This window comes from Halyomorpha halys, unplaced genomic scaffold (genome assembly GCF_000696795.3).
Source record: "Halyomorpha halys isolate HHAL.00 unplaced genomic scaffold, Hhal_1.1 Scaffold916.1, whole genome shotgun sequence".
NCBI classification, from domain to species: domain Eukaryota; kingdom Metazoa; phylum Arthropoda; class Insecta; order Hemiptera; family Pentatomidae; genus Halyomorpha; species Halyomorpha halys.
In genome coordinates, this window is record NW_027108073.1 from 201,397 (window position 1) to 223,821 (window position 22,425).

At 28.7% G+C, this 22,425-nt stretch overlaps 1 protein-coding gene across 4 annotated transcripts in view; it reads left to right on the forward strand.

Annotated features, from left to right (window-relative positions):
- N (neurogenic locus Notch protein) overlaps positions 1 to 22,425 on the forward strand; it is a 237,499-nt gene continuing 215,074 nt past the window's right edge. For all 4 annotated transcript variants that reach the window (XM_014430838.2, XM_014430839.2, XM_024360766.2 and 1 more), the window contains exon 1: positions 1 to 312. In XM_014430838.2, the coding sequence (XP_014286324.1) occupies positions 246 to 312 (67 nt within the window). In that variant the 5' untranslated portion in view covers positions 1 to 245. The remainder of the gene's footprint in view (positions 313 to 22,425) is intronic.

Below are 22,425 nucleotides of genomic sequence, written 5' to 3' on the forward strand. Positions count from 1 at the left end.
TGCCCCTCAGATCCCAACAGGCCGTTGTCGAGTACGTAGTATGCCAGTGTGTCCATGTCAGTAGTGTATATGTTATTTAGTGTATCGCATTTAAACGCCTATATACCTTGACATATCCTCATACATACCGATACATAGAGTACATTCCGCGAGTGTTGAGCTGTGTGTTGTAGTGTTCATTTAGTGGGATACTATGCGACTTACCTGAGCGAGGCAGTGTTTGTGTCGGTCGCTTCGCCCGAAAAATGAAGCGGCTTTTGGATTATTTTTTCGTCACGATAATTGGAGTACTTCTCCCGGTCGCTGTTAATGGTAAGCCAAATATTTGTTCATTTATTTTGAATATGTGAATTTTGTTTTCTCAACTTTGTTATAGGCCATTGGTGTTTTGTAAAATAACATCAGTGATTCTTCAAATTTTTATTTAGATTTTTAAAAAAATCTGTATTTTTCTCAACATCTATTATTGTAAAAATAATGGTGTGTATTTATATTAAATATTGAATTCGTTCTACGACCCAAGACCAGCGCGAACTTCGCCCGTATTCTCCTTGTCATGTTAGCAAAATGATTATCAATTATGATTGTCTGTTGTTATTATCACAAAAATCTCCAAATCTCTTCAACCCCCACCTGTTCGGGGGTACCATCAACAAACATGGCCGCCTCCAAATCACGTGCAGGGCCCACCTGTTTGAGCCAGAAGGCACAGAATCCCGACTGCACAAGACGTCCCTTATTCGGAAAACTAGTCCCCCTGCAGTATCTAGATGTCAACAACTTTCCTTAACGGGAATTTTTCCTCAGCCTTTTATACAGAGTTATAAATTTACAATATTTATATATGGCTTTAAAAAAGGGAGCCTGGGTTGATTTTAATTGCTTTATCACTGAATTCTACGTGAGAACGGAACGGTTCGCACGGGGAAGTATTGGCTCCTTCAAGTCTAGCGATATTTATTCCATATTGGCCGATATATCTATGTATATTTTTATCTGCGGCATATTTGTCTATTGCTTCTGGTCCCACGGTGTCTGGGCCTTGCCGAACTCTTGCACAAGACTTTTCCATAAGTTTCGCACTATGGAGTTCAGTGTATATTGAAGTCGCGGGCTAGGCTTATGGCAGTTGCGTTGTTGCTGGTTTTGTTGAGATTGTTGCATTCGGTACAAGGGGGTAAGTGATTAGGTTGTTGCTATCCCGGCTTCCTGATAATCTCCTTGTTGTTTGTTTACTTTACCTCTTTAACATGTTTACTAAAGCTATGTTATTATGTTTGTATTTGTTAAATATGTTAACTGCCGGTGGCTCCCTTTAAGCATGCCTCACCGGCCGCCAGCCTAATGTTTTGTTTTCATTTCGTTTTACATTTAGGGATATCCATTATTTAATCGTTAATTATTTGTATTAGAGACATCAGTGCATGATTAATTTTAAATTAGAAGTTATGATTTTATACCATACTATTAAAATATAGTTTATGATTGAAGTTTTTCTTAATGATGTTTATGAGTGCATTATAAGTTACCATTTCCTAAGGCACTACAATTGACAATACTTGAAGCTTCGTAACTTTGCGAAACGATATGCTTTTATTTGCAAAAACTTCGTTTTTTAAGATTGAGTATTAATAATCGTACATAAATGAACTCACATACACAATGAGGAACCATCCGTTATTTGTTTTTTTCAAGAAATTTCTTTTGGCTACATAAGTCGAAGTCCCATTTCAATGTCACCAGTAAATAAATTGATAAAGCATTGGATTTATTCGTGGCGGTCATAATAAACCGAAAAAAAGTCTAATAACTGGTGGATGCTGAGGGTTTTTTGTTTTTTATGTACTTTTAATCTATATTTAAATTATATGCTCTGTCTTATTTCTTATTATTACTCATTATTTTAGTCTTCTTTACATTTTACATTACTTCGTTGTTTTTAATCCTTTCATTATTTAACTGTGTTTATGATTTCATTTTCAATAACTCTTGGTTTCTTTTACTAAAAATTTCCAGTTTTATTTTATCTTATATTTCATACTTTCATCCCTTGTTCAATTTTTTTAAAAATATTACTCTCTACTACTTCCTGATACAGTATCTAGTCTTCATGGACCGAAACTTCTTCAGACATTGAATTTATTTTTGTTATATTTTGACTGACACACTGCCATATTAATACATAAGATCAAATATTTAATTGATATCCGTGTAATGATACAATTTTGAAGTAGTATTTCTATATGTTTATTTCTCTATTTATTTTTGTATTTCTCTCAATTCGTATATAAAAATTCAATGATACAAGAAGGTGATATTCCAAATTAGAATTAGTTATTATTTATAATTATTAATTAGGATTAATTTATTTATGTATAATTAATAATTTTTAATAGCGCATTTGTTTTCTAAATCTTAATGTTAAATATAAAATAATACTTATTCTGAAGTCCTCTTTTATTTTATAAGAACTCGTGTTTTATTATCAAAGAATTAATGCATATTAAATTACTTTCAATTTTAATAATTTATTTCTTTGTTTTTCTCGATTATAATTTAACAACTCCTTACTTTAACATCGGTGTAACACATACTGTCATAATAAAATTCATTAATTCAGTAATTGATGCATTCTTTTGATTTTGCGTGTTCTTCATTCATAAAATTGGACAACTCTTAAACAGGCTTAAATATTTTTAAAAATACCTTAAATACTTTTTAAATTCGGTGTTATTATGAATTCTGGGCCATCTTTGTAATGATTGAATGTAAGTTACTTTTGATTTCCAATGCTGTTTACCAAGTTTGAGTTTAATTTATATTGTTAATTCTTAATGATATTAATTAATATTATAATAAATAGCTTTAAAATATTGCAGTAACTATTATGTAATCGTTATATTATTTTTCTACAGAATTTCTAATCAAAATAGTCAAATTTTATCCCTCCCTCATGTATTCAATATATATATTAATTCATTTACATGTATGTTATTCTTCTGTTGTAGATAACAAAATTAAATACGGAAGTCTTATGAGTTTTTAATATAAATAATTGATATTCATATTACGGAAATATATCGATTAGTATATTGTAATCTTTTTGACGGGTTGATTGCGATATTTTTCAACCGCATCCGGATGATTATATAGTTCGGTGGGCGGAAGTGCAAAAGTGAGCGTAGAAATTTCTTCGGTCATTTGAAAAAAAAATATATCGTTTGTGAAAATTAGAAATAAACTTTTTCGTGTCTGATGCATCTTTATAAGAAATCTAGTTAAGATTAAATATTCAACAGGAGATTCAAACATTTTATGTTAAACATATTCCAATAAATTTTTGTATCAATCAAATAAAATAAATACTGTAATATTATAATAAATAAATTATGTTTTATAGTATTTCCAAAACTAGATCACGTTGCGTTTTGTATTGACCGTTTTGAAGGCGGCAGGTGTTCGCGTTGAATACCGCAACACTTCTCGTTTCCGCTTATGTCATTATTTAATATAAAAATCCTTTTATACCATTATTAGTATATTTTATAAATATAGATCATATATTTTATTGCTATTGTTTATACATTTAGATATTTTAAAATAATAATTATTATTCTCAGTGGACTTGCTTGTCTTGAACAATCCTCTTCTGTTTATTACTAATTACTTAGTGTTTTATTACATCAGTAGTTTAAAAACTATTTCAAATTATCTATATCTCTAATATTGTATGAGAAATAAACGCGGATGAAGCTACGTTAGTAAGCTAACCGGACTATTATTTATAAGACTAGCGAATATGATTAGTAAAAAATCTAATCAACAAAGTGATTAATTTTTGTATTACCTATTCGTTATCATATGTTCGTTAAATTAACTTAAAGATGATTTTATTTTAAATATTTCACAATTTTTTAATTTGAAATACATATTATAATAATTTTGTTTACGAAAAAAATATTTAATTTCATGAATATGCAGACAGTTATGAATTTAATGAATTATACATAGCTCAACTGTAAATTTGATTGAGATATTTATCGTATACTTAAAAGAAGATTGCCGCAAAAACAAAATATTTTTTATTTCGTTTTTTACCTAGAAATCTTCTATTGATGTATATTGCGTTGATAAAAGAAAGTCAGATTTTTACTTTTCAATATTTGTAGCAATGTCAATTTATATTTAGTTCGGCTTCTAGATCTAAAAATATTCATGATTCGTGATTAAATGATCAAAAATGGAGATGAACCACTATTACTACGACTATAAAAGAATTCAGGATTTACCTGTGAATTGAGGGACAGATATAAATAAATTTGAATCGGCTAACATTAAAACACTTCTATTGCGCCACTCTTCCAAATAAACAATAAGTCTGTTGTTTCATTTCTTTTTGCATTTATAGGGAAAAATGTATTTTCAACTGGTTTAGGAGTATTATGTTAATTGTTCCGGCAAAGGGGTTGCCTTCAGTTCAAATAGAAGTATATTTAAATCAGTCATTTGAGGAATCTAAAGTTGAATCCACACTTTCGTCGCTAGCTGCAAATCCAATTTACCTACAAATGCTAGGTAAAGAAAGAAACTAATGTCGGAATCCTCGTTTCTGGAAAAAAATAATGAATAAAATAATTCCTCCAACAAATAATAAATTTTAAGGATATAATTCTATTAAAATGAAATAAATTATATTACTAATATATAGCTTAATAAATATTTATGTTAAATTTTATTTCTCTCTCCATCTGTTTCATCTTATTTGAAACTTTAACTTGTTTTTCTTCCGGAATCGGGAGGTCAGACATTATAAATGAAAATTAAAAAGAATCAAATACGAGTAAACTAAAAATAATAAACATAAGGTACAATAACTGTTACTATACATATTTACAAGTTTAAACAAAAATCAGAATTATCAAATACAGAAGATAAATAAATAAATAAACCAACATAAAAGGTAATGAAAAAAAAAATGAAATAGAATAAATCCTCTAACAAATAATAAATCTTAAGAATATAACTCTACTAAAATGAAATAAATTATATTACTAATATCCTTATATAGCTCAATAAATATTTTAAAAATCTAATAATATTTATGTTAAATATTATTTCTCTCTCCATCTATTTAAATCGGAGTCGGGAGGTCAGACGGTGGTTGAAAATACGGGATTTAAAGATTGGAAGGGTATTAGAACATATTCTATTTCAAAGTAGTTATATTTTTAATTCCGAAGGTTTAGAGAATTCTTTAATTAATTAAAACACGGGGAGCTTATATATTTACTTGTTGGCAGTTTTAAGACATTACTAACTGAGCATAAATGTGTTAAGCCCTTGCCTAACGCCCTTTAATTTGTGCCTAAAAACCTACACTTGACGGCTCGGCCACAAATTCTGGCCAGCATGTACCATCCAAACAATCGCGTATGCGCTAATTTGCCTTGGTTTGACAAATGTATAGAATCTTCATTTTGACTCCACGACTTGGTTTATCGTCCAGATGTACTCCTCAGGGCAAACCGTATCCATTCCATTTAAAACACTAGTAATATAGCCCTTGAACGATGTATGAAAATACAAATATTTTGAATATGATTAATTTTATTATTTTTTGAAATAAAGATAATTCATTACATAACGATTGCTCTGTTATACCTTAAAAGGGTTTTTTCGAGTTTTATAACTCTGCATCGAAGCTTTACTCTAAGTTAAAGTGTTTCTATGACTTAATTCATTTGTTATATTATTATTTATAACTGAGATAACGATTTTTCTGCAAAAACAGGCAAATTTCCACAGCTGTAAAAATACGAAGGGCTGTATTGCCTTGCTACCTCGAGCCCTTGCACACAATAGGTCCATTGTGTTCTCTCCCTTGTGCTCATTGCCTGCTTCTCCCTTCCTACCATAACTACACTATATATCTCCTGTTGGCATTTTAAACTTTAAATTCATTTAAAGCAATATCTTTTATCTGATTTAGTATCATTATAATGTGTTTTGATATTTAAAAATGATATTCTATTCATCTCATCTTATTAAAAAAAAATTAAACTGATTACATATAATCATGCAGTATAATTATAATTAAAGCTAAAATAAAATTGTTTGAAAAATCTGTTTATAACTATAGTAGAAAATATTCAATTAACAAAAAACAAATTGTCAAAACAAAAAAAAAATATATTTATATTTATTATATTATATTAAAAATATTTATAAATAAACGATATCAAGTTATTGGTAGGAATTTTATTTATAAATAACATACCGAAAAAAAAATTAAGGAATAAAATTTTAAAAAAGATATATGTTATTACATGCTTTAATGACTAATGTGTATTTATAAAATATTTTAATAATTTGATATAATTTAATCATAATTGGATTTTTTATAAGCTTATTTTTTATCTCGAGATCTTATGGTTTAAACTTAAAAAATAAAATAAATATATACTGTATATTCTGCTTTTGCTACGTTACATGCATGCAACGTAACTGTTACGTATTATTAACATAGTTAAAAAATATTAGAAAGAACTGATTTGAATCATTTCAAGTTTTAAATTGATAAAAATATTTAATAACTAAAATATAAATTACTAGTAGTGCTTTGTAAGTTTATATGGGGTATATTAATGAATCATCAATGATTAATTTATTCGATATACTAAATTATGATTTTTTATTGAATTATTTTTAAAAATAAATTATACTGCCATATTACAAAAAACAAATTGATTATTTATTGTTTAAAATATGAGCTTAAATATAAGTTAGTAATATTAATATCCCTAATGTGATTATAACATTTCTGGTTGATTAGAATTTATATGAGGTCAATTATGAAATTATTAATACGTTTATATGTTCATTATCCTTCATATGATAATTTTTTCTTTGTATTATAATAAAAAGCACAGCTTTTTATTTTAGTATTAAATCAAATTAAAGTTAATTTGTATTGTTTGTCAAAGTCAAATATTATTTATATTTTCAGTACTCGCAATTAGTTTAAAATTAAAGATATTGTTGATTACAATTTTCGCTTTAGTATTGATTTCTCTTTCGAGAAAATCTAACAAAACTCCCTTTCTTCTTAAAATGTGTTATAGTTTTACTGATTTTTTTCATAATATAGTTTTATATATTTTTTTATTGTTCCTTTTTATAACGTATCATATGGACAAGCTCACTACTTAAAGCTACTGCTTGACAAGATACGTGGAATTCTAACACAAAGCTGAAATGACAGAACTATCATTGGAGTTGTATTAGTTGGTGATTTCTTTGCGAGTTACTGTAGTGCCGTTCTAACAAGACAGTATATTTTTTCTTTATTTTTTATTTGTAAATAAAATGTATTACATTATTTTTTACAATGATGAGGCATATTAGGTCTTATTGGTTGTAGACAATATTTAGTACTTCATTAAAGCATCGAATTCTTCTCATTTACAGTTCTTACAATTTAGGATTCTTCCTCATATATTCAGATATTATCATCGCTTCTTCCTCATTCATATCATGTTCTTATATTGCAGATTTTTAAGTTCTGATTTTCATTATAACTTCCAAACTCTTAGTTCTAATGAAGTCATAATGAAATACGTCCTATATCTACAATGTAAGATTGTACTTTTCCTTTATTTGTTAATTTCAGGCGATATTAGACATTCAAATAATTTATTAATTAAATAAAAATGCAATGCTATAAAAGATATTAATGGTTTTTTCTAATACAATATATAAAAGACAATCGAAGAGAAGGGTCTGGAACAATAGAAAAAAAGTAGTCCCGTTTCGCAACATTGTGGAACATAATTAAAAAATTTCAAATCCAAAATCCATAGAGTTCTGCCAAAAAGAATCGATAATTACCATATCATCTCACTCCATATGTTTCAGTTTCGGATACTTATTCCATTAGAAGGGTTGATTCAGCGATAATTTGTGACTGTCAAAAACTAAGAAACACGCCTAGATAGGTTTTTCCATTTCTAAACCTATTTACAGTTTTTGACATTTAAAAAAGATCACTGGGACGAAACTTTATTCTCTATATCCCTCTGTCGGATTAAAGACACAGAAATCTTAATATTTAACGCTTAAGAAAGGCGGAGGCGCTCCTTGGAAGCTACAGGTCTCTTCCCTTGCGCGCAAGAGACCAGATTCAACAAGTGTTAGGCGCACGCATTGTGTGTGCGCGCAAGGGGATGTAGCAGCTGCCCCAACCGTCCCCGACAGCTGCTCCCTGCTATATCGTCCGTCCTGAAAACGTACGTCTAGCCTCTTCTAACGGACGTTTGTGCAGCAGAGGGTTCTAGAGCGAGTATTGTATCTGTATCCATTCTAAGGAGGACCATTTTCATCAAGCAGAATATTGTGTCTTGAAAAAACAAAAGAAAAAAACATACTTATTAACAAATCGTAAATTCTAAATTAAATTACTTAATTATAATAGAAAATATCTTATTTCAGTTTAAAGTCTCCAATAAATGTGGAAGACTTTTTTTTTCAATATAGGCTTCATGTTTAAATTAAGAATGTGTAAACATTATTTCAAAATTTAGTATACTATTTTTTTTATTATAATTGTGGACTATTTAAAAATTGTTGAATTTATTATACAATTATTTTTGTTTCCTTGGTAAATCATTTTAGTTATTTAAAAATCTAACTATTTGATATTGTATAAATATTTTGCGCGTTTTATTTTATTTAATGATTTCATAAAATTAAATTAAATAAAGTGAGGGGAGTGGAAATCACTTATAAAACATTAAAAACTATTATCTTTTATATGATTGACGTTTTATTATTATTCTCAAACTAAAGATGAGGTGTTCGGTCGTGAAACATAATAATTGACATAATGAAAACTTTAACAATATTAAAATGTCTTAGTACCGTTTTATGTTCATACAGAAGTCATTAACCAAAACAATACCAACATAATTTATCAGAAAAACAAGTCAAACAACACCATACCCATAAAAGATCCGATGATGTTAAAGACTCCTATAATTTTTTTTTCAATTGCCATTTTTTACGAATCGTATACAAATAATAAAGTATGAAGCATTATAAAAATTATTTCAATTCTTCAGTTAAAAAAAAAAATACGAATTTTTAATTATTTGTAAGTAAGTAAAATAATCATATTACATATTAAACTTTAATTAAATAACAACAGTTATTTAATTAAATAATTTTTTTTCAGTTTAAAAATTATCAGTTAATTTCTAATTATTTGTAAATAGGTAAAATAAATACAGTCTGTATTAATTTTGATTGAATAACTGTTGTTATTTAATTAAATCTTGTAAATAAACGAACAAATTCTATCAGTTTTCAAAACATCAATATAATTTATATTTATTTTGATTTTATTTACTTATAAAACATTATTTTGTTAGTATATATTATGTCTTTATAATATTTAACTATTGCTTTTGTATAACGTTGAGTATTATATATTTGTGCTTAACTATTTTTATGATCACCCCATTTTTTTTTCTTTAATGTCGATCGATACTTACATTGAATGAGAGTCTAAAAAAAGTCGTTACTGTGAATTTCTGAATCATTTATCACACACGTGTTCAACCCCTTTATGTACTCTGACAAAACTATTGTATCGGAGAATTTTGTTTAAATTCTTACAATTTCAGATTTATAATTTTATATCACGACACTAAAATTATTGAACAATAAAACATGCAACATTGTTTTATTTGCTTATCCATTTCATTTAAGTTACAATTAAATGTTTTCGTAATTTAATTAGTAAATGAGTAGTGGTGATATGATAATTTATTTTGAGTTTTATATTCAGTAAACATCTTAAGATTCGTCTGAATGTCTAGTGCATGGAATGGCGAAAAGCTTCCATGCATGGCAATGCTTTTAGCGTGTTTTATTTATTTTGTTTTTTTATTAGATTTAAATTTGATAAATTTAGGCAATTGCGTCAAAACTTGCTGACGTCTAACATTTTTTATAAAGTTGCATTATCGAGAGTGAAAAAAATTGATGTATGCCATTGAATACATCTACTGCTGGTGTTCGGTAGTTTTCCACCCTCTCCATCATTTTTCTTACAATCGTTATTAATGTATTAAATGTATCCTTGAGGTTATGTCTTTTGTAGCTAATTTATTGTTTGTATCGTATGGGAAAAATTCAAAACGCTACCTGTTGAATTGAAAATATATGTAAATTAAATTGAATTAATACTCCTTAATGATGCTTTCCTTATCGATTTGTTTTCGATCTGTAAATATATATTTTTGTTTGGTCATAAAATTCAAATCGCCGTTGATTGGAATCTCAAGGTTTATAGGTGGTCCCTTCCTTTTTTTTTTTTTATGACACCTTGAAGTTTTTTTTTATTGATTTCTTATAAGGTTATTATATTTTGAAGAATAGCGACACTATAGAGCAATTTTGATGCGTATTATTAATTTCTTCATAAGGAATATTATGAAATCGAAGTTTACATCTTTAATATAATAATGGATAAAAAAAAAAAAAAAAAAAAAATCAAAGAAATGGTCTAAAAAACTTGTTTATTTTATAAGTTGTGATATCTGATATGGTATTTAAATTATACTAGTGTTTAAAAAAAACTGGATCCTTGTATTTCTAGGTCTGGTGAATGGTTAGTACAATCAGGGGTGAATTTTAAAGTTGGTGTAAATTTAGTCTTTAATTTTTTTAAAGTAATAATTAAATTTATTGGATGTTTCAAGTCATAAATTGGATGTCCTCTACTTTGATGACTTCTTGGTATTATAAGAGTCTGTAAGAGCAATAATTGCCTAACTCACACCATGGTTTAGGCTAGAATTGCATTTCATTCATACTAAAAGCAGAATTATATGGACAACCAACTGCGTCTATATATTTGATATATATTTGAAACATTCATGAAAATAAATTTAAAAATCATCAAACATGATAGCTTTCACTATATGTACAAAAAAAAGATCAACATTGCAATAACAAGATTTTGTGAGTTGAGCTACTTTTTTTCTCTTAGCCTCATATATACTATACGACATTAGCCTTTTATTTTTTTTCAGCTGTGAATGAAATAAATAAATTGTAAAATCGATTAATTAAAAGATTGCCTAATTCTGCTTAGTTAGTCAGCAATAACGATAAAATTTTTATTTATTTATTTTCTATTGCAGAAAGGTTTTTTGTTATAATAGTGTTATTATATCTACTTTATATTATCCATTAAACATTTTATCCTGTTGAAATCAACACTATATCACCTTAGCTATTTTTGATTTTTTTTTTTACAGCTGTGAATCAAATAAATAAATTTAAAAAAAAAGATAAATTAAAATATTGCTTAGTTAGTTAGCAATAGCGCAATAATTTTTACAACGCGCATTTTTAATTTATTTTCTATGCCAGAAATTGTTTTTGTTATGATAGTGTTATATCTCTTTTATATTATCCATAAAATATTTTATGCTGTTGAAATCAATACTGGATGAAGCTATACAATTTGTCAGAAAGCGCTCATTTTTAACAATGAGTATGATTTTAAAAAAAATTTGTGTCAGATTCAGAAAACTTATACTTGATGTGTACCAGCCAATCCAAATAACCCATCAACACATGAGCGAATTTGCTATAGTTTGGCACAGCATGTATGTTATGTAGCAGCTTTAAATATATACTTCTCGTAACTGTTGTTATTCTTCCTTGATTTTTATAAAAAAAAAAATTATATTTTTATGAAGTACAACGATCTTTGATATCGTAAATGGAAATGGTTAGATCAATGGATTGTACCCATACATGGATTGGAGAGATGGACGTCGACTGACTAAGCAATCCTGGTAACCCAAGCCACGCTCTAATAAAACAAAACTCAGCATTATACATTGTATTCAACGCTGATCTCGCATATATTGAGCAAACACAAAAAAAACATGCAATATACACAACATTTAATTATTTAATTTAAGTCATTAAAACGGATACATTAAAATACTAACTGTACCACACATTTGAATTGCGATAAATTGTGTATGCATGTTTCAAACACAATTAAAGCAGCTAAAATGTGCGGTAATGCGCAATTCCTTGGGATCGTATTGTGATTTTATAAAGCTGAAAATCTCAAGAAACAGACTAGCGACAGAATATCGAGGTTACCAATTTATTGGTTTACCGACCATTTGTTGGTTTATTAGGGTTTGCGGCAATACCTGTCCAAAGATTTTAGAAATTTGAACCTACCGTTCGATATATTGTATTAACATCCTTATTTTAAACGAGTTATAATGTTGTTGGATATAAGTAAAATTTTCAGTTTAAGATAACACATTTTCGCTCGAATTGTTATTGGTGTTATTATACCGTTAAGACGCGTATCGATGGCCTTATTTTAGAACTAGTCAAAAAAGTGTATTAAGACTTCACGAAGATGGCAAGCAACTGAGTTTAGAGTAACAGGTTGCAAAATCAGCCGAGTATTGCTGTTGAACTTGGGAAAAATACTGGAATACACCTTCAAAGAGAGGTAGAGAAAATAACTTATTTTTTGTTTTATGTCAAGGCATTCATTAAAGATCATATATGTACCATTGAATCAGATAGGACAAAAAGAATTAAGAGGGAAGTTAATTAGTTTTTAATTTCAATTGGTTAAGTTAAGAGCAGTTGTTCATAATGAATGACATGTTAAGATTATTCAATTGTTTTTCTCAGCACCTTAATCGGTTTTCATTCACATTACTCTTCAAATATACTAATACTTTACTTCTTTTTTTTTGTTAATAATTTACTAGTCAAGTTGCGAAGTTTATTTTTCTCGTGGGAAATGCCCAACGATTTCTAAAATATTGGTAATTATGAACCTAAATATGTGCTTCCAATGTACACTCTGTTTTGTTGTTCCCCATCTGTTTGTTTATAGATGTAGTTATTAAAAGGGACCCTATTGTGTCCATGGGAAAGTAAAATATTTGGGAATTGATAAATGGTATCGTTTTTGTTTATCTCTTTGCAGACAAGACAATGATGTGTTTCATTGTAAGCTTATTCAAATCCTGTTTGAATTCAAGTCTCTCCTTTGTAATTAAATAAGCACTCGGTATTTTTTTTAATCACTATTTTCATGTAAACATTCCCATAAGAGTTTGCTTTAGGCGTTCAATAGTCTATTTTGTTTGCATATTTAAGACCATTGAATAAATATAAGTAATTGTGTATATATTATTAATATTTTCCCAACATTTTTTTAAGACAGTTACATCAATGTAAATTTAAAAACATCTTAAATAAAATTCGAGTACAGAATATAAAAAAGTCAGGGGTACCAATAAATTAAACTAACAGCTTAACGCAAAACAGTTATTTCTGATTCAAATATGATTGCTTTAGAATCAACTGTTTTTTTTAAAAAAAAGGTGCGTTACCTTTACTTCTTAAATTAAAAAAGATAATGATTTTCAGTATCGATTTTATGGTTGAAAATTTATCCATTCTTCCATGTATTTATTTATTTTAATTCCTACTATCGGAATCATTGTTTACCAATCAGTCATGATTTTCCCCTTCTTTAAGTTCTGCTTTACTACTGTTCACAATCGGTCTTTTGTAATAGAACAATTAGAATAAATCGATGTTGGTAATCGACTTTATATCTGCCTAGAACTTTCTAATTGTAACCGTTTATGTCGCAATCCTTGATCTCTTAGTGGTTTAACTATTTATCTAATGACGAAATTGTTCTTATTTTAGAATGGATAAGGGTTAACATTAGATGTTTAAGGTTAATAAAATTTACTTTAAATCGAAAATAACAATATGTATTCTCAATTTTTCCTTACGAATAATTATTATTTTGAATTAATTTAATTATTTGGTGATCGTTCTAGGTATGGCGTTGAAGGTAACATTTCTTGTCAGAAAATTGTGGCAATAGTTAAATTATTTTACGTACTTAACTTATTTTACATTGCAGAAAATTTAAAAATTCTGGCCTATTCTCTCTAGATCCTTTAATCTGCTTTGAAAAACATATTCTGAAGCAATTTTTATATTTTCAAACTATTAATAGGGCGACACTTCTCTGATGTTTTAAAATGTTAATTATGGTATGTTTTTATGTAATAATAATAATTATTATAATTGGAAATAAATATAAAATATTTCATAAATAAATCTGCTGGCCTTTTGATTCGCCGAAACATTTTGTTTTCAACAGGTTTAATGCTAATTTAGCTTTTATAATGTATTTCATATAATATATAATTTAGAATATTGTTTTGACTGTATCATTCGGGATCTTAATTTATGCTTATCTTCTTACAATTGCCCTTTAAATTCCTCTTGCTGAATGAATCGCCGAAGCTTATAGGTATAATTTGAGATTTTATTTATTTTTTAGTTATATAGTTTTATTTTGTTGCATATTATAATTAGTTGTGAGTACCCCGAAAGGTACAGTTAGGGAACCGAAAATCTGAAAGAAATCAAACTGGTTTCAAGCTTGGCCTAACCTACCTAGTGGCAGAACTGGTTTAAGCCTTGCTCGCCTCGTCTTAATATACCCTATGTATTCTCTATATATGTGTGTGAGTATATACATATATATATATGTGTGTATATATATATGTGTGTGTACACATAAATCTGGTGGTCAAGCGTGATTCTGACCAGATCACCTCCTTACCACATAACGATACTTCCTTACAAAATACTCAACCACTGAGTCTTTAAGAGATGTAGCTATAATGATTTATTTTTTTTATTACATGTATAATTATAATACCATATACACATACTGGTCGGGTGATTTACTAATTAATGTCTATATCTTGGGGTAGAATAGATAATTATAAAACCTACCAGCACAAAATTGTAATTGTTGACTTAATTTTTGCAATTTATCTAATTAGTCTGTCATAAAAAAAAAAAATAAAAAAAATAAAAATTATGGTAGCTTTGAACATTTTTCGAAATGACCAATTTCATATAAAACTATAATAAAACCAATTTCATATTTATATAATTTTGCTTCCGTATGTTGTTTACCCAATGTTTTGAGTAATTTTTTTCTTTTATAAAAAAAAAAAATCTACATTCTGGATTCTCCATCGTTGATGTTATGAAAGTAAAATGTTCTAGTATTTTTTTTTTTAATTTTTGAAAAAATAACGATGACAAATTGTAACTGGCAAGTCAGGTCGGTTACTGACTTTTAATAAACAATTTTGAAGAGATGTACGAGTGGTGGCTGTTATTATTTTCGCATCTAACAGCACATTATTAAATTTAAAGCACTTATGTTTAAATAGTACTACTTTGTATAAAGCTTATCAAATGACGAATATTTTTATGTATATTTTTTTAGAGCCTCCAGGTATTATGTTGGCCAAATAAACTCATCATTAATAAAATTTAACGTACTTCACAATGGTAGCCATATTTTTTTTAAACTAAAAATTATGTAATTGTAATATAATGATAAATTTTTGCAACAAGTATGATAATGTTGAGTACAATAGTAAAAATTAACTCATTTATTGATCAAAAAGTACCTCAACAATGCGCTTTGTGTATCATGAACTAAGTCCGTTAGGGTTAGAGTGAGGACGATATAATTGCTTACTGTATCGATTATAATCGAAATTGGAGAACATGAGTAGCTATGACGTAAGAATGGAAGCAGATGGACTATATAGTTGAGTGCCCGCTAACTGCACGGCCTTTGTCCACGGCCTTCAAGATATCTCTGTCAGCTGTGAGCATTAGTGGCCATCTTGATCACTTCCACTTGTTCCCCCGGGCTCATCATCTGATACATTTAACGTAAAATATAATTTGCATTTAAAAATGATTTATTTTCGGTATGACAAACGGCCAACCGTTAAATTGAAAGAGTATGTTTTTGAAATTAGTAAATCTAAAGGGGGAAAACGGACCAAGTCACGTAAAATTTTTACGGAAGGACATTAAAATGTTATTTGTGAATAGTGGAGAAAACTCAGTTCCCACATTAAAAATGCTTTGTCGTCTTCCTATTCTCATCTTTTGTTACATTCTGTACAGAAAACAGACTTTCTAGTTTAAACAATTAGTAACTACTAAATAATAGCATGTGTTTTTATTACTTAAATAATAATAATTCCTTCCTCCCTCCTCTTTTCATTAATTATTAAAAAAGCACTTATATTAATGTAATTAGTTGCTGCAATCGTTGATATGATTTTTTTGTTTTAATTTTTAAATTTTAATTACCCGGTGACCAATTAGCAGATATGTTATTAATCATTATAATTAAAATGGTTGATTACCTTATTGTCGATTTCTAAGGAATTGGTTTGTTATACTCTTTTTGACTACAGAATGAGATAATTGTGTAAATTACTCCTAATGACCTTCATACTTATGCAGTTTTTCTAATTCTCTTTTTTCCTGATCCCCATCAGCCCTTGTATATATAAAAAAAATAACTACATCAGAAATTTGATCTCTTCTAGCCTAAGAAACGTCTATGGTTAGACAAAATCATTTGACAAAATGATGGAATTCGTTATTTTCGTTATCTTCTTTTAAAATCACGTTAGTACATGTTTTGCATTTCTATTTCAAATGACATGTATTTGATTGTCACCGTATCTTTAATTGAAATATTCTTGAAATGTTCTGAGAAAATAGCTTCTATGACTCAAACTTATGGTTATTAGTTATTCCTTGAAATATTATTCGATCATAATTTCCTGTAATAAAAACCAAAACAAACTAACACAATGCCTTTCTATTATTATTGGATATTCACTATCTACAATATTCAAAAGTATCACTCCTGAAAAATGGTTTCAAGTTATTTGTCTGCTAAACCTAGCCTAGAGCAGATGAAAAGAATGCTATTGTACACAGTAAAGATCCCTGCGGGACCCCTTATACCTGGAGTCCTTACCTGTTCCTCACCTACCCAGCAAATTCATCCTTCAACTTACTTTATTCCTGGATTCTTATCTCTTCCTTCATAATTAAGCTCTTGAAAGGAAACGGTGTTTTTTTTTTGTTATAGCGGCTGCTTATCGATTTTTTTTTTACAACCGGCTCGATATGTTACTTAGCGTTAGAATTTAAATGGAGTCTTCACTAATTTATATTGCAGTCTATCTTGTTGGAAAATGTGGAGCGTTATCTAGCAGCTGTGCCTAGTAATGTATCTTCAGTAGCTTTCACAAATTATTATCAGTAGTGATGTTTTACCATGATAAAAATGTATAACGAAATTATAAAAACCTACAACCAATAAACATTTTAGATCTTTTGAGTGTTACATAAATTAATAAATCCTCTTCAGGATAGAATGAGTTTGATTCTACACTTGGTCGCGGAAACTAACAATAATGTATTAATGGCTAGGTCAAAAACCAAATTGCTTAGGATGTATCCTATTACGCACAAGGTATAACTTATAAATTTTAACCGATTCCTCGGGTTGTATATTCATTGATTGTAGACGTATACATTTATTTATTTTTAAACTCAAATACATGTATTTAATATTTATTCATTTTATAGATATGTATATAGATGGTGATCTTTCTACCAACCTTCTCGTAGTAAGAACTTGAACTTCATGTAAATAGTTTTCCGATTCGGTCATATTTGTAATTCACCTCGATTTATTGTTCAAATATCGATATCACCTCTTATAAATATCGAATGATAGTATCGATACACAGATATATAATCCCGAGAGGTACCGTTAGACACGCGCTGGGCGGATGCCATACCGAGTCCCCTTTGTCCTATCCTCTCCCCGGAGACTTCTTTATCTTCGTCTCCTTTATGTCTGTATCCTACCGTATCCAATCCTACCGATCTAATTTCTCTCTCTCTCTCTCTCTCTTCGCCTGATATTACTCGTTATCGATTTATATAATTGGCTAAAATAAGATTTCTTTATTAAAAGGAGAATACAGGCAGCATTGGAAAGAGAAAACATGAACCAGACTTGGAAAGGAAGTGACCAAATAAAGGCGACATGACTTAGTAATATCCGGCTTAGGTTAGTTATGATTTCCGTTCTAATTTAATAAATGATTCTATAATTGACCTATACAATCAACTTTTTGTATAAATAATCATTGAGTATTCTGTCTAAAATCAATATACCGACTTTTAAAAAAAAAACCTAAATCGTGTAAATTACTTAAATTCTTATTGAAAATGTTTATCAACTCCTATTTGACAGATGAAAATTCAAGTTTTGAATTAAAATTTAAGACATTTTACACTGTGACACTTTATAACCACTGTATAATAATTTCTTGAAGAAGTTTGTCGGGGGGTGCGGTCAGCAAAGAACAACATAAATAAACAAAACCATATTTATTTATTTATTTTAGGCATAAAATAAATAAATATGGTTTTGTTTATTTATGTTGTTCTTTGCTGACCGCACCCCCCGACAAACTTCTTCAAGCATTAATCTACGGTCAACTATCTACACCTCAGTATAATAATTTCCGTCGTGGAAACTTTCTTGTGGTGATAATTCTGTAATAGTCATATCGTGATAGTTGGAAGTCTATTTTACGGTAGTGAAGCTACTGTCATTAAAACATTTATTATACTTATAGAATTATTATAGTGTCTCAACAAGTATAACGTGAGATCGTTCGTCTACTGTCATATTTAAAGAACACGGTGAGATTTTACAGCACCGGACATAGTATAAAATGTATGATAGTTCCGTCACGAAAACATTTTACAGTCGTAGCTCTACAGTAGCACTGTCAGGTCTAGTGTGTGATAAACTTTATTAATTGTCTCAGCTTTATTAATATTTTTAATAAAACTTTAAATTTGTTAGTACTTTCTTTATTTGTAGGTTGATTTCCATATCCTTTTTTGGGGAAGTAGTATTGTAGGACCATGCTTTGTTGATTAAATAATATAATTTAGATTGATTATTACATTAATGTATTTGATTTATTGCCACTATAATTCTTGAAATGTCGAAGTTGAATATAATTTAATTATGTATACCTCATGTTTAAGAAAATTGATATTACAGATATGTTGAAACTCGATTCGATATTATCAGGCATAGTATAGTTGAGATAACTGTTCCAAATCTTCCTTAAACACACGTATCATTGTCGGCAAGAAAAAAAAGTAACCCTGTTCCAGTGAAAGGTCTGAAAATGCGGCGTCGTTTTCCTAATCTCACTTTTTAGAGCCTGGCCATTGTGTATTACGAAAGGGTGCGAATTCTCGCCTCTCTTGAAAATGTTCACACACTTGCTTTCTTTTCTTCGTTACTATTTCTTTTTTCATCGGTCTGGAAGAGAGTGTGTTTTGTTTGTTTGAATTATAATGTATAAAATTATAGGTATATAATGTATTACATAATGCGTATATTATAGGGGTATTCATGATCTATGTTAAAGCGTGTTAAATGGAAAAACTCGAGCTAAATAGAAAAAAATTGCCTTCTTTTGCCGTGGTAAAACGAAATAACATTTAACATGGCTGAGAGTCTGTTACTTGGTCAGTTAAATCGAGAATGACGTCACACAAGAGACCAGTTGAGATCGCCGCCATATTAGTTGTGACTTTCAATACAGTTGTCAATTAGCTCATCTTCATTCTCTTCTTCACAAGTTTGAAGATCAATAAGACACTCATAAGCTAAACTTTCACACAAATTCCACTTTTCACTCACTCTAGGCATGTTTTAATTAATTACTTAAATCAAAACTGAAGTAAACAATAACATGAGGGTCTGGAAGGAAGGTTATAAACATAAAAGCTTATACAACAAGTTGCTGAGAAAATCCGCTAGGGACTCTTATGCATTTAACGTTTAACATGACTTCAAATAGGGCTGCTCACAATCCTATAGTTATAACATTTAACATAGAAAAACATATAACATTTAACACAACATCATGAATACCCCTTATGTTGAAACCAAATCATCTGTTGAGTGTAAAGTTCGTAAATACATTAATTTACAATATAGAGAGATTTGATAATTTTTTTTTTTATGTATTTTTTCTCTTTCTTGATATATCAATACTAAATATGTAGTATAACTAAGATGTATTAAATATTGTCAATTTCATGTTCTTTATGTAATCTACTATTTTTATTTAAATTTAAATACTAATAAAATATTAAATAGTTACTCATCGTTTTGTAATTACAGGCATTGAGATTTTTAAGGAATCCTTTTCAGGACCATGCCATCAAATAGATTGCATCGCCCGGCATATATATATTTTATTTTATACAGTTTTTGGTTGTAGCATCTTTGTTATAAACCATTTTTTATTGTAATGGATTAAGTTGTACTTTCGCTTATCAATTCTTCAAATCTTTTAATCATTTCTTAATTAGAAGTTGAGAATAAATAAAGATGTGGACATAAGTATAAAATAAAATAATATGATAATTATTAAAAAATAAATAAATAAATTAAAAACAAAACAGAAAAAATCAAATCTCCTTATAGCTTTATAATGTGTTAATTTTAAAAATCATAAATTTGAATAATTAAAGAAATAAAACTTTCCTCTACTTTTTTAAAATGTCTTACATAATCCATTTTTTAAAAAAAATTAATAAATGAAGTGTTTGTCGAAATATTAGTACTACACTCAGGAATATTAAATGAAAAAAAAAAGGAATGAACTAATCGAGTTGTATTGTAAAACTTCTGTTTATATGAGAGTATTAGTTTAGATGTCTAGAGAGATGAACTGTCTTGTTTTGTGGTTTCTTATGGGACTGTTGGTGTGAAATAAGATGTCCTGCTTTATGACTTCATACATACATACATTTGTGATTTTGCATTCTGATAATGAATCATTTGAATAAGTAAAATATTGGTTAGTTTTTGTCTAATGTTTAGAAGCGAAACTTGCAGCTTTCTAATTAAAATTTTCCTATTGTATTCTTAGTTTTAAAAAAAATATTTATAGAAAGGAAGAAAATTTATAAAATGGATAATTTATTGTATCCTATGATCGTCAAAATTCTACTTTATGGTTGAAAAGATATAAAAAAAGTCTTCAAGTACACAGCGAACATCACACGCATAAATAAGGTGACAGTATAAAAAGAATAGCAAAACAACTGGAGTTAGTTGTTAGACTGGAGTTGAAGAAGAGGAGTCGGAAAAGCCGTCGCCTGCTTTACAAGGACGTGGTGGAATGTTTGAAATCGGGCCAAACCTCCGCAGGGAATCCCTGAGTACTTCTTCTCCAGGAGTCCAGGGGAATGATGTCTTGTGTACAAAACGGTTATAGTTTTCTGCTTTGTCCGAAATGTACTTTGAACTCTGATAACGCTAGTTGAGGAATGATGCAATGAGAATTAAAGTGGTTCAGATGACCCAACCCACCTTCAATACCTGAAAAAAAAAATCACCATCTTGCACTGTCCCAGAGTACTACGAAGTTTTTTTTATTTTATTTTTTAATTTAGCTTTGTAACAATGTATATTTAAATAGAGGAGAGCTATAAATAAACAAAGATAATAACATAGGTGACAAAGTCCAAAGTATGAACAAGTATTAAATAGACAATCGAGCTAATTATTATGAAGCAATAAATAAATCGAATGATACAAAATAGAAGAAAATAAATTAATTTATAAAAAATTTAAAGAATTATTTTTTTTCTATATTAAATTATTTGAAAAGTGAGCCCGAAATTTATCAATTTGCGTTGTTATGCTGTAAAATTAAGATTTTATGTTAATCTGAAATTTACGTATTTTAATCATCGGATATGAATCATTTTCGTCGCATTTGTATTAATTTCGTTTATAAATTTTAATTAAAACTCGTAATAAAAAAAAAGTTGGAGTACTGTGAGACAAAGTATGTGATTCTTGTTTACAGGTTTCGGAGGTGAGTTGCGTCTGCTATGTCCTCAGCTGAAAGATTATAACTATCGATGGATCGAAACGTTGAAATCAATCTCGATTAGGGAAAGGACTTAATTGTCAGGTGAACTGTCTATTGTTATATTAATTATAAAGGGTTTAGAAAGTGTGGGAATGACTTGTACAATGCAGGAAGTCTTTCTTTCCCACAGCCGTCTTCTTTTCTTCCTGCCTTTATCCAGATAACCCAGATAGTAGGGATTTGATATTGTGGAAATGCGAAATTTCGGGTCCCAAAACTGGTTTCTGCTGGCTCGTTAGGAAACAGCCATTCTTAAGTATGTAAGAGGTCGCTGGTTCCCACAGCTTTGGTGTTTTTTTGTTGTTTTGACCAATTTGACGAATGGGCTGGTTGATACAATTCATATTTCCGAGGATTCGGTTTTAATTCTAGTCGATTATTCTTCTCTTTGTCGTATATTTTCGACCGACGTTTTGTTTGGACCTATTATTATTCAGGTGATTTC